At 52.7% G+C, this 11,572-nt stretch overlaps 1 protein-coding gene across 1 annotated transcript; it reads left to right on the forward strand.

Annotated features, from left to right (window-relative positions):
* The first annotated feature begins 1,816 nt into the window (after positions 1–1,816).
* CDKN1A (cyclin dependent kinase inhibitor 1A) lies at positions 1,817–8,806 on the forward strand. Its single transcript, XM_079713886.1, has 3 exons — positions 1,817–1,889; positions 6,691–7,146; positions 8,671–8,806. Exons 2-3 carry the CDS (start codon positions 6,702–6,704, stop codon positions 8,718–8,720), a joined length of 495 nt encoding a protein of 164 aa, XP_079570012.1. The 5' UTR covers positions 1,817–1,889; positions 6,691–6,701; the 3' UTR covers positions 8,721–8,806.
* Positions 8,807–11,572: the final 2,766 nt, after the last annotated feature.

Here is an 11,572-nt window from a genome sequence, read left to right on the forward strand (position 1 = left end):
AAATTCACTTCCCAACAAAAACAACAAAAAGAATTATTTCATTGTGAAGCTCAGGACCACAAAACTTTAAATAATTCAATACAAGCCTTCATTAAATTTTTTTCCCAAAGTAAACAGACAGACAATGTCAAGTCTATTTGAAATGTCTGAAAGCCAAGGGGATTCAAGGCAGTAGGAGGATATGCCCGTCTTCTGCTGGACATTTGACAACCCAGCCTTTGGGTGGTGTGGGTACGGGTGTGTTGGAGGTGGGGAGGGTGGAACTGGGGGAGAAGGGGGCTGGTCCTGGGGTCTTGGCCTTTTTGAGGTCCTTCTGAAGTCCTGGTCTGATTCCAAAATTAGGTAGGCCAGGGGGTCTGGTAATGTGCCCTCCCACCCCTACCCAGGCTCTTGTCCCAGCAGTAGAGGAGAAGGAGGCCTGTCTTCCCTGAGGTCAGCTGCATTAGAGGAAATAGACTGGGCATGTCTGGGCAGAGATTTTCAGACACTGAACAGCCCTAGATGTCAGTAATTGTAGCTGTTCCAAGCCTGGATTCTATTTCTTAGTAGATTTCTGTTCAGATTAACACTCTGTTCTCTGCAATTTTTTAAAAGGAGAAACTGCAAATGTTTTAGGTGAAGGAAGGAAGCAAAGGTGGGGTGCAAGTGGGTCTAGGGGTGTGGAGCAGCAGGGCATCTCACTTGCTTTTGTATCTGTCAGAAGCACCAGTGGACGTTTCCAGAATTGTCTTTCATCAGTATACTGCCTCAGTATACTGCCTTGAAATGAGGGGTGCAGGGCATTTCCCTCATTCTAGAGCCACTGAAACAGAGAGGGCAACAAGCAGAGAGTTCTGGATGAGAGGCAAAAGGCCTATGTTCCAACCATCGCCATTTATTTGCTGTGTTATGAGTCAGGCCACTGAACTCTGAGCCTCGGTTTCCCAGCAGTGTATGTGGGCTGTGTGGGGACTACCCAGGAGCTAACTCACCCACCAAATCTTTCTCCCCTTCCTAGCCATCCAATCTGCTGCAATCACAGAGCTTTCTTCTGCTGAGGTGAGAGGGAGGTGGATGTAGGGAGTGAGGACGAGGGGGTGGGAAAGTTAGTTCAGTGTCCCATTTCCCCTGGAGACCAGGTTGGCCCTTTCTTAGCAGTGTGCCCAGTCCTCTCTTACCTAGAGCATTTGACAAATAACTTCTCATCCCTTTAGTTCTGTGGGCCTCGGTTTCCTTATCTGTGAAATAAAGGGAATTGAATCCTTTCTGGCCTCCAAGAATGCTTCATTGGGGTCTCTGGGTGCCTCAGGTAATGGGCAGAGGTGGTGTAGTGAGGGATCCATGGGAATAGAGGTGGTGTAGTGGGGCTTTTCTGGGAATTGCAAAGTGAGGGTTTTTTTTTTTATTATTATTTAAGGATTTTTATTTATTAATGACACTCCTCATGGTCTATTCAGCTGCTTTGGGTAAACCCTTGCCCAGAGTCAGTTGGTGGTGGGCCAGAGAGGGGGCTCCTCGGTCCTGTCCTAACAATGTCGTCCCCTCCGGGGGAGCGGCAACTCACTCCCCAACTGAAAAAACCAGATTTGGGGCTCAGTTCGTGGGGAAATGTGTCAAGCGTACAAACCCAGGCGCGGGTAGTGGGGAGGAGGGAAGCGCTCTCCTGCAGCACGCGAGGTTGGCCGCAGAGGTTTCCAGAGCGCTGTTGCGAGCGCAGAGGAGCCGCAGTTGTCCCCCACCAGAGGCCGGTCCCCGGCGCGCTGTGGGCGGAGCGGCCGGTCCCGCCTCCAGCCCTTTTATAAGGGGAGCGCAGGCGGCGCCAGCTTAGGTGTGAGCAGCTGCCCGAGTCGGTAGCTGGGCGACGAGGAGCTGGGCGCGGATTCACTGAGACACCGAGACCCTCAGAGGAGGTGAGGGAGCCAGGGCAGGCAAGAGCGAATTCCGGGCTGCGGCTCTGAGCTGAGCCGAGCGTGTCCGCGTGTGTGTCCGCGCACCTCCGTGGGTGTATGTCCGCAGCGGCGTGTGTGTACTGTGTTCACAGGTGAATGGCGTGCGTGGGTCCGTGCTTGGGGTTCGGTTTTGCGCACATCCGAGTCTATACGTGCGCGTGGGACAGGGGCCAGGATGTGTCGGAGATTCCGGGCGGGGAGAGGGAGCACTAATTTCAGAGATTCCCCGCCACGCTCCCTCCGTTTGAAGCTCAGCTGGGGCGAGGGACGGCGTGGACTGGGCGGAGGGTGAGCTCGGGGCCCCAGGCTTGGTGCGCTTGCGGCGTGGGGATGAAGCCCTGTCCGCGGAGGGGTCCGGGAGGGGTGGGGAAAGCCGAGCCGAGCAGGTTCATCTGGGATCCGCTCCTGGGCGGCTCTCGGATCCAATCGGTGCCATCCCGGCCCAGAACCGAGGTCTGGGTCCCCAACGCTGCCGTGTCCGCCAACAGGCTGGGCGCTGAGGTCAGCGCGGGCTGTGTCTCCGGCCCTTGGGAACGTGTCGGGACACGTCCCTTAAGGGCTAGCGAGGAGGTGACTCACGGTGACAAGAAGACCCCAGGGAACGGGGCCGGGTGAGGTCAGATCCCCGCCAGGGCTGGGAGACGGCGGCTCCCCCAGAAGTCCCCTTCCCTGCCTCTCCACGGTCTCTGTCCCCGCATCAGCACAGTGACCTATTTGGCTGGCACAGAGTGTTCCCAGGGAAGCCGGGACACCGGGAGGTCCAGGACTGGGTGTCCGGTCCCCGCCCCGCGGCGCGCCCTCGAGGACCCGGAGCCGCGGCCCGGCGCTGAGGGGGCTTGAGCCAGCCAGTCAGGGAAGCGCAGAAACCGGACCTACCTCTCTCCCACCGCTGCCGGGAGAACCCCGGCCCAGCCTGCCCTTGGGTCGGACGGACGGATTCAGGGGCGGGGGCCGAGCCCTGCTCTGCGGGGCGGCGGGGCACACAGTCCCCGCAAGGGAGGAAGGGGGTGAGAGGTCGTGTCTTTGAGGGATGGGGCTTCGGGGTGCGACGCCGCTCCGGACCTCCGTCGCCTGCATTCGGGGGCTCCGGGCTCCCCCAACCTAGTCCAGAATTCCCTCTCCGAGGGCGACACGGCTGAGCAGGAGGGCGAGTCGTCCTTCGGGCGCCGCCGCCCAGCGCGGACCACGGTGCGTCCGCCTTGTCTGCCTTGTCAGGGGCCCCCGGGGGACACGCGCCCTCCCCGTGGGGACAAGAATCTCGGAACTGTTTTGGTACTTTAGGGCGCCCAGGCAGCTCTCTCCTTCCTTCCCTTCCTCCACGTTGCGTTTCGGGGAGGACTTAAGAGCGGTTTTGTTTTCGTTGCTCCCGTCTATTTTTATTTTCCAGGGATCTGACTCATCCCCTGCTTTGGGCGTGGAGATAAGGTGGAGGGACCAGATCTCGGCGCGCCTGTGCTTGCGGTGTGTGTGTGTGTGTGTGTGTGTGTGTGCGCGCGCGCGCGTGTGTCACAAGAGACGGCGCGAGAGCGCGCGGTTTCCCAATAGTGGCGGGGGTTTTGGAAGCCTAGCTGGCTCAGCGTGACGTGTTCGCGGCTCCCGCTCCCCCTCCTCACCCGGGGGTGACGTGCAGCCGGAGTGGAAGCGAAGTTTTGGCGGGCTGGGAGCTCTTTGCAGGAAACTGACTCATCACAACTCCCTGCCGCTGTCCCAGGCTCTGCCCACGCACTTCCCACCCCGCGCGTGATTTCCTGTAGACCAGCGCCCCCTTCTGGCCCCAGCGCTAATAGCAAACACGCCTTCCCGCGGAAGGAGGCTTCACCCGCCTTTGCTTCCCGCCGCTATTCCAGTACTGATCTGAGGTTGCTCCCCCGCCTCTTAAAAAGAGTACCCTATTGGTTCAGCAGTGTTTACTGAGAGCTTACCATTTATTTGGATATGAAAATATGGTTGAAGTCTAAGGCACGAAGGCCAACAAAGGAAGCTATTCTCAGTTGCTTGTTTGTAAAACAAGGGTTTTTGTTTGTTTTCTCTGAGGTGGGAGTTATAATAATGGGCATGAGAGAAGATTTTGGTGGGGAGCCTGTGAGCCATAAGGGAAGGGGTGGCAGAAGTAGAGAGGGTCCCTGCCTGGATTCTGGTCCCATCTTCAGCTCCTAGAAGCTAGGGAATATCCAGCTCCCTGATAAAGCCCTAGGTGGGCTTCTCCTCCATGTACCAATGAAGCGCTGAGATCCATAGTGTCTATTCAGGACATTCTGTGTGTCCCCTCTTGGCTGGCACCCCAAGTATGCCCATCTGGAGAGCTGTCAAACACTTGAATTTAAGTGGTCTGGGGAAGGAGGGGCCTGTCAGTCTACATTTTGAAAAAGCTTAAGTGGCTCTGATGGGTCTCTCTGGTTAAGAAACCTCAAAATTAGAGAGGGAGTAGGGTTCAACACCAGAGCACAGAACCCAGGGCATTCAGACCTGGGTTCAAATCCTGGCTGTGCCACTTGTGAGCTGTGTGACTTTGGGAAAGTTACTTAACTTCTCTGAGCCTTGGTTACCTCTTTGGTAAAAGAGCTAATGTACCCACTTTTTCAGAAAATTAATATTTGTAAACGTCTTAGAACAGGTCTTGGCACATAAAATATATAAATAAATCTCAATCCTTGCCCTGAAGAGAGTGAGCAAAGGTTATTTGTGGGCTTTGCCCACTGCACTAGGTAACCCCTCTCTGTGTGGCAGTGGCCCTTGATCCTTTTAACTGTGTGGTTTTGGGGCAAGTCTCATAACTCCTACCCTTTTAACTTGATCTGAGGTCACCTAGTGCCTCCCCTCCCCTATCAGCTGAGACATCACGTTGTGGGCTCCACTCACTGTGAGAGGTGGAGTGGGGACGGGTAGGTGTGGTGTGGGTTCATGGCTTCCTGTCCCAGGAGGTCACTCAGCAGAGCTTTCACCCTCAGAGCCTACAAAGCAGGACTTGTCCCCAGAAAACCCAGTCCCTGTCAAGGTCGTGCAGGAGCTCATCCTGGAGTCAGGCCGGAGCAGGGCAGGTAGGTGCCAGCACTCCCCCACGGGCAAACTCATCCTTAGTTTTCCCTCTCCTGAAGTGGGAGGAGAGGAACCAGGTAGACCAATGCCTTTAATTTTCTTTGCCTGAAAAATGGGTTCTTTGGATGCAGGCAGAATGGGGCAGGGGCTTCCAGGTTGTCTAGACTTCAGGTCACCTCATGTGCCTGGCAGGATGTGGCTCAGCCTGGGAGAAGTCATCTCCCTGCCCTGCCCTGCCTAGCTGCTCCTCACCCCCAGGCTGCCTGCATGATGACATCCTTGGGAAAGGCCCTCAGCGCACAACACCTGTCAGCTGCTGTCTGAAGGAGGCAGCGGCCCAGGTGGAGTGATGGGGAGGAGCTCAGGCAGACCTAAAGGCAGAGAGAAATAATAATAATATTTTCCAAGCGCTTCTATATACTAGGTACTGCTCTAAGCACATTATCTACATTAACTCAGTTAATCCTCACGTCTGTCCTCTGAGACATTCACTATTGCTGTCTCCATTTTATAGATGGGGAAAATAGAGCCCAGAGAAGTTAAGCCACTTGTCCAGGTTCACCCAGCAGAGCCTGGATTCCAACCCAGGTGGCCTGGTTCCAGAGACCTCACTTTGAACCACCGAGATACAGCCTCCCAACTCTGTTCCATCTGCCTTGCCTGGAGGGACCCACTGATCAACTGCTTGAGCATGCTTCTACAGCCCTGCTCTTTAGACTTGCATGCAGTCCCATTTTACGGATGAGGAAATTGAGGCCTAAAGACGTTAAGTGACTTTTTAAAGTTGAGATAGTAAGTGGCAGAGCTAGGACTAGAACCCAGGTGTTTTTATTTTTGTTTATTTAGAAGATGTTGGGGGTAGGAGTTTATTAATTAATTAATTTATTTTTGCTGTGTTGGGTCTTCGTTTCTGTGCGAGGGCTTTCTCTAGTTGTGGCAAGCGGGGGCCACTCTTCATCGCGGTGCGCGGGCCTCTCACTATCGCGGCCTCTCTTGTTGCAGAGCACAGGCTCCAGATGTGCAGGCTCAGTAGTTGTGGCTCACGGGCCTAGTTGCTCCGCGGCATGTGGGATCTTCCCAGACCAGGGCTCAAACCCATGTCCCCTGCATTAGCAGGCAGATTCTCAACCACTGCGCCACCAGGGAAGCCCTAGAACCCAGGTGTTTTTTACCCCAAAGTCCAGGGTAGTTTTAAGTAGCTGAGCAGGATTACTCCACATGAGTATCTAGTTGGAGGGTTTCAGGAGGCTCGAGGAGCTGTCCATTTACTTGGGAATTGACCTCCTGGCCAGGTCTGGGGTTAGGAAACTGCTGGACTCTGGCAATTCACACAGACTTGGGGCATTCACACCCATGAGGGACACCTCAGGGGGGAAAACAAATTGATTTTACCTGATAATACCTGGTGGTAAACAGGACCCTGATCCCTGCTATTGCAATAAACCTGCCTTTGTTGACATACATAAACTTGCCCTTCAGCTGCCCACTTCTCCAGTGACCTTGGGGTGCCAGGCTGGCTGAGCTCTGCCCCAACCCTGTGTGTGTTGCTGGGGGGTTGGGAGAGCCTGTGGGAGGGCAGTGGGGGAAAATCAGCCGGAAGGAACCAGAGTGATCCTCTCGCCTCACGTTCTGGTAAGAAGACCTCGCCTGAGGTTACAGAGTGAAGCACGGCCGGGTAAGGGAGGGTCTGATTTCTCCGGTGACCAGGGTCTTACTTGTGTTCCAGCTGCAGGCACCATGTCAGAGCCATCCAGGGATGCCCATCAGATCCCACGCAGCAGCAAGGCATGCCGCCGCCTCTTTGGCCCGGTGGACAGTGAGCAGCTGCGCCGGGACTGCGACGCCCTGATGGCCAGCTGCGTGCAGGAGGCCCGAGAGCGATGGAACTTCGACTTTGTCACCGAGACACCACTGGAGGGTGACTTCGCCTGGGAGCGCGTGAGGGGCCTTGGCCTGCCCAAGCTCTACCTGCCTGCAGGGCCCCGGGGGACCCGGGACGACCTGGGAGGGGGCAAGTGGCCGAGCACCTCATCTGCCCTGCTGCAGGGGACATCTCAGGAGGACCACGTGGACCTGTCGCTGTCCTGCACCCTCGTGCCTCGCTCCCCTGAGCGGCCTGAGGTGTCCCCGGGAGGGCCGGGCACCTCCCAGGGACGAAAACGGAGACAGACCAGCATGACAGGTGAGGACAAGTGCAGAGAAGGATACTGCAAGGGATCAAGACTCCCAGAATTCATGGTGCAAGGGCTGAACTATTTGGCCCAGCTTCCTCATACCTCAGAGGGGGAAACAGGCCCAGAGAGGGGAAGTGACTTGCCTGAGGTCACACAGCTAGCCTGGTGCCAAGACCAACCAGCTAACATTTATTTGGCACATTGATTATATGCCAGGCCCTTTGCTAAGTTTCTAGATTTCTTTCAGTCCTTATAGTAATCCTATACCATAAGACATTCTTGCCATCCTTCTGTAGGCAAAGAAACAAGGCTCAGAGAGGTAGAATGATTTGCCTAAGGTCCCACAATGAATTTGCAGTGGAGAGAAAGCTAATGAGAATTTCCTGGCTGTCCTATTCAAACTTAACTCCCCTTCCCCATCACACATACACACCTCCAACCCCCCCTTCCCTGCCTATTTTTCTCTTTTTGGCACTTTTTAAACTATCAACAGCTACTTCCTTATCTTGATATTGTCCATCTCCCCAACTAGGATATTATCTCCACAGGAAAGGAATCTGTATCTCTGTTGTTCATTGCTGAATCCTCGGCACCTAGGATGGTGTCTGACACATAGCAGGTGCTTGAGGAAAACTGAATGAATGATACTGACATTTGAGCACTAAGTATGCCAGGCCTTCGACCAAAGTCTTTTTATTTTTTACTTTAAAATTTTATTATTATTACTGTTATTATTATTATTTTTTTGGCTTCACCATGCACGGCTTGCAGCATCTTAGTTCACTGACCAGGGATTGGACCTGGGCCCTTGGCAGCGAAAGCATGGAGTCCTAACCACTGGACTGCCAGGGAATTCCCCATCAACCAAAGTCTTTTAGAGAGCATTTCATTTAATGCTCAGAGCACCATACCAGTGTTATCCTCATTTTATAGGTGAGGAAACTGAGGCTTGGAGAGATGCAGCCAAGAATCCCACAGCTAATTTGCAGCTGGGTCAGAACTAACAATAATGATAATAATAATAATAATAGTAATAATAGCTAACTTTATACAGCCCAGGCATTGTGCAGAACACTTTTCATGGATTATCTAATGCAACCCCAGAGCAGTGCTATCCGATAGAACTCTGTAAAGATGCAAATGTCCAGTGCTGCTGGCCACATATGGCCGCCAAGTACTTGACATCTGGCTAGTGTGACCGAGGAATTGAATTTTTCATTTTGTTTAATGTTAGTTAATTTAAATAACCACATAGGATTAGTGGCTACTGTCTACGGCAGCTTGGCTTAGAGCCGGCCCATGGGCATAGGTCCTATCTATTATTAATCACATCTGTGAAGTGTGGTGAGATGCTCTGGAAATGCTCCTCTGGGAGATGGGCCAGAAGTTGCCAGAGTTCTTCCCTGTACTCGGCAGTGTGTCCCTCTGGCCCTGGGGAGGGGTCCCTGGCCCCTCTGCAGTTTGCGTTGGATGGGTGGTTCTGCTGTGCCCTCTTCCTCCTGGCCTGGCTGACTTCTGTTCTCTCTCCTCAGATTTCTATCACTCTAAACGCCGGCTGATCAGCTCCAAGAGAAAGCCCTAACCCAGCCGCTGGAAGCTAGGTCCTCCTGGAAACAAGGAGGCCACCGTAGGCCTCTTCTACATCTTTTGCCTGATTCCTTCAGTTTGTGTGTCTTAATTATTATTTGTGTTTTAATTTAAACTCCTCCTCATGTATATACCCTGCTTGCCCCCGCCGTCCTCGTACCCCCAGCCTCTGGCATTAGAATTATTTAAAAAAAAAAATGAGATAGCAGAAAAATAGGCTTATTAGAGAGCTAGGTATTTTTATTATGTGAACTATTATTTAAGCCCTCCTCATCCTTTGCTATCCATTTCCTCTCTCCCTGAGGTACGGTGAGGCTGGCACGACCCTCACCCGCTGGGTGGTACTCTCTGGAGGTACCTGGCTCCCTCCCCTCACCGTCTGATGGGTGTTACAAAATTCTGCCCCTTTCCCGCATTCTCAGACCTGAATTCCTTGTAATTTGAGAAGTAAACAGATAGCACTTTGTAGGGGACCCAACAGAGTGGGGGGCATCATCGAAACTTTGAGGTCCCCTCACTCCCCTCTAAGGTTGGGCAGGGTGACCTTGAAGTGGGCACAGCCTGGAACAGGGCTGGGGATTTGATACCCTCGTGGCCCTTGGTAACCCCCTCGGTCCCGTGAAGGCGTGGGGAAGGTCGGTCCCGTAGCAGACCACCCCACCTCCCCTCCACCCGCGGGGGAGCCGGCCTCAGTGTTTGGCTTTGCCTTCCCCGGCACTTTTCTAGGAGCCCCAGAGGCCCCTCTTTCCCAGCTGGGCTCTCAGTCCCTCTCTGCTCCTCTCCCTTCCTCCATGTCCTTTCCCCTTTGTACCTTCTCAGCCCTGGGTGGCAGCTCCGGGGTGCCTGTCCCCCCAACTCAGTGGACTGGAAGGGGAAGGGGCATGCTAGAAGTAGGGTTCCCCAGTTCTACCTCAGGCAGCTCAAGCAGTGACCACCCCCTCCTCTTAGCTCTTGGGGTGGTGGTCCTGGATGGTCAGACAGGCCTCCTTGAATGGGGATCTCTCTATGTGAGGGGTACGTGGGTGAGGAGCAAGAGGGAGATTGTGACGCCAGCCTCCGGAACTCATCCAAGGACGTTTTCCATTTGCCCCACCCCTCCCCCATTTCATTGCACTTTCAATAGCAACTGAACAAGGAGTTAAGTGTTTTATGATGGCGGGAGTAGAGGCTATGGATAGGGCACACTAAGTGGGTGGATATGGGCCCGGGAGCTGTGAGTTGTTGTCTTTCCTGGCACTGAACCGCTTGGTGGCTCTGACCCCAGACACCTTCCAGCTCCTGTAACATCCTGGCCTGGACTGTTTTCTCCTGGCTCCCGTATGTCCTGGTTCTTCTGTCTCCACCTAGACTGTAAACCTCTCAAGGGCAGAGAATAAGTCCTGTACTGCCCTGTGTCCTTCAAAGCCCCTCCCACAGTGCTGGATATACAGTAGGTGCTCAATAAATATTTCTGGTGACTTCACTTGTAATATTACTGTTGTCGTCAATATACCTTGTTATTTGTAAGAACAAATAGGTGGAGGTTTTTTGGATTGGTTTTTTTTTTTTTTTTTTTTTTTTTGCTGTACGCGGGCCTCTGACTGCTGTGGCCTCTCCCGTTGTGGAGCACAGGCTCCGGACGCACAGGCTCAGCGGCCATGGCTCACCAGCCCAGCTGCTCCGCGGCATGTGGGATCTTCCCGGACCTGGACCGGGGCACGAACCCGTGTCCCCTGCATCAGCAGGCGGACTCTCAACCACTGCGCCACCAGGGAAGCCCTGGATTGTTTTTATAATTTAAAAAATTAAGCACTTAAATTTTAAAAATGCAGAAAGCTTAGCAAATAGAAAGACCAAGACTACAGAACAAAAAGCAGACAACAATAACAAAACAAAATAATAAATCATCACACCTCTGCAGACTGCCACTGTCAATATTTTGGTTTCTTGTGTGTGTGGTTGTTTTAGTAAAGAATATATTGTTACTCATCAGGGAAATGCAAATTAAAACCACAATAAGTTACCTACCAGAATGACTAAGATGAAAAAGACTGACAATGCCAAACGTTGGCAAGGATATGGAGCAACTGGAACTCATACCTTCTTTTTTTTTTTTTTTTTTTTTTTTTTGCGGTAGGCGGACCTCTCACTGTTGTGGCCTCTCCCGTTGCGGAGCACAGGCTCCGGATGCGCAGGCTCAGCGGCCATGGCTCACGGGCCTAGCCGCCCCGCAGCATGTGGGATCTTCCCGGACCGGGGCACGAATCTGTGTCCCCTGCATCGGCAGGCGGACTCTCAACCACTGCGCCACGAGGGAAGCCCTCTTATACCTTCTGATGGAAGTATAAACTATTTTAACTACTTTGGAAAACTCTTTGGCAATATCTCCTAAAGATGCCTCCCCTCATGCCTGCCCTGTGACCAGGAATTCTATTCTTAGGTTTGTTCTCAAGAGAAATGAGTACACATTTCTGCCAAAAAACATGTTCATAGCAGCATTATTCATAACAGAGCCAAACCAGAAACAACCTAAATGTCCATAACATAAGAAAAGATACATAAATTGTGGTATCTGTATATAGTGGAATACTATATGACATTAAAAAGAACAAAGTACTCTTACATGCATCTTCTGATTACCTATTCATAGTTAACAACCCTAAGACTTAGTAGCTTAAAACAATAATGATCTGTTTGCTCTGGATTGTGCAATTTGGCCAAGAACTACTTTTCAAATGCTGAATAATTCTCTGCTGTACAGGGCGTGGCTTTGCTCCAGAATCCTAGGGGTCTGAGATGAGGCTCTGCCATTGGGGCTTTTGGAGACTTTACACTGTTTACTTATCGCCCATGGATATTTCTAGTATC

Source organism: Hyperoodon ampullatus (assembly GCF_949752795.1).
Source record: "Hyperoodon ampullatus genome assembly, chromosome: 10".
Lineage (NCBI taxonomy): Eukaryota > Metazoa > Chordata > Mammalia > Artiodactyla > Ziphiidae > Hyperoodon > Hyperoodon ampullatus.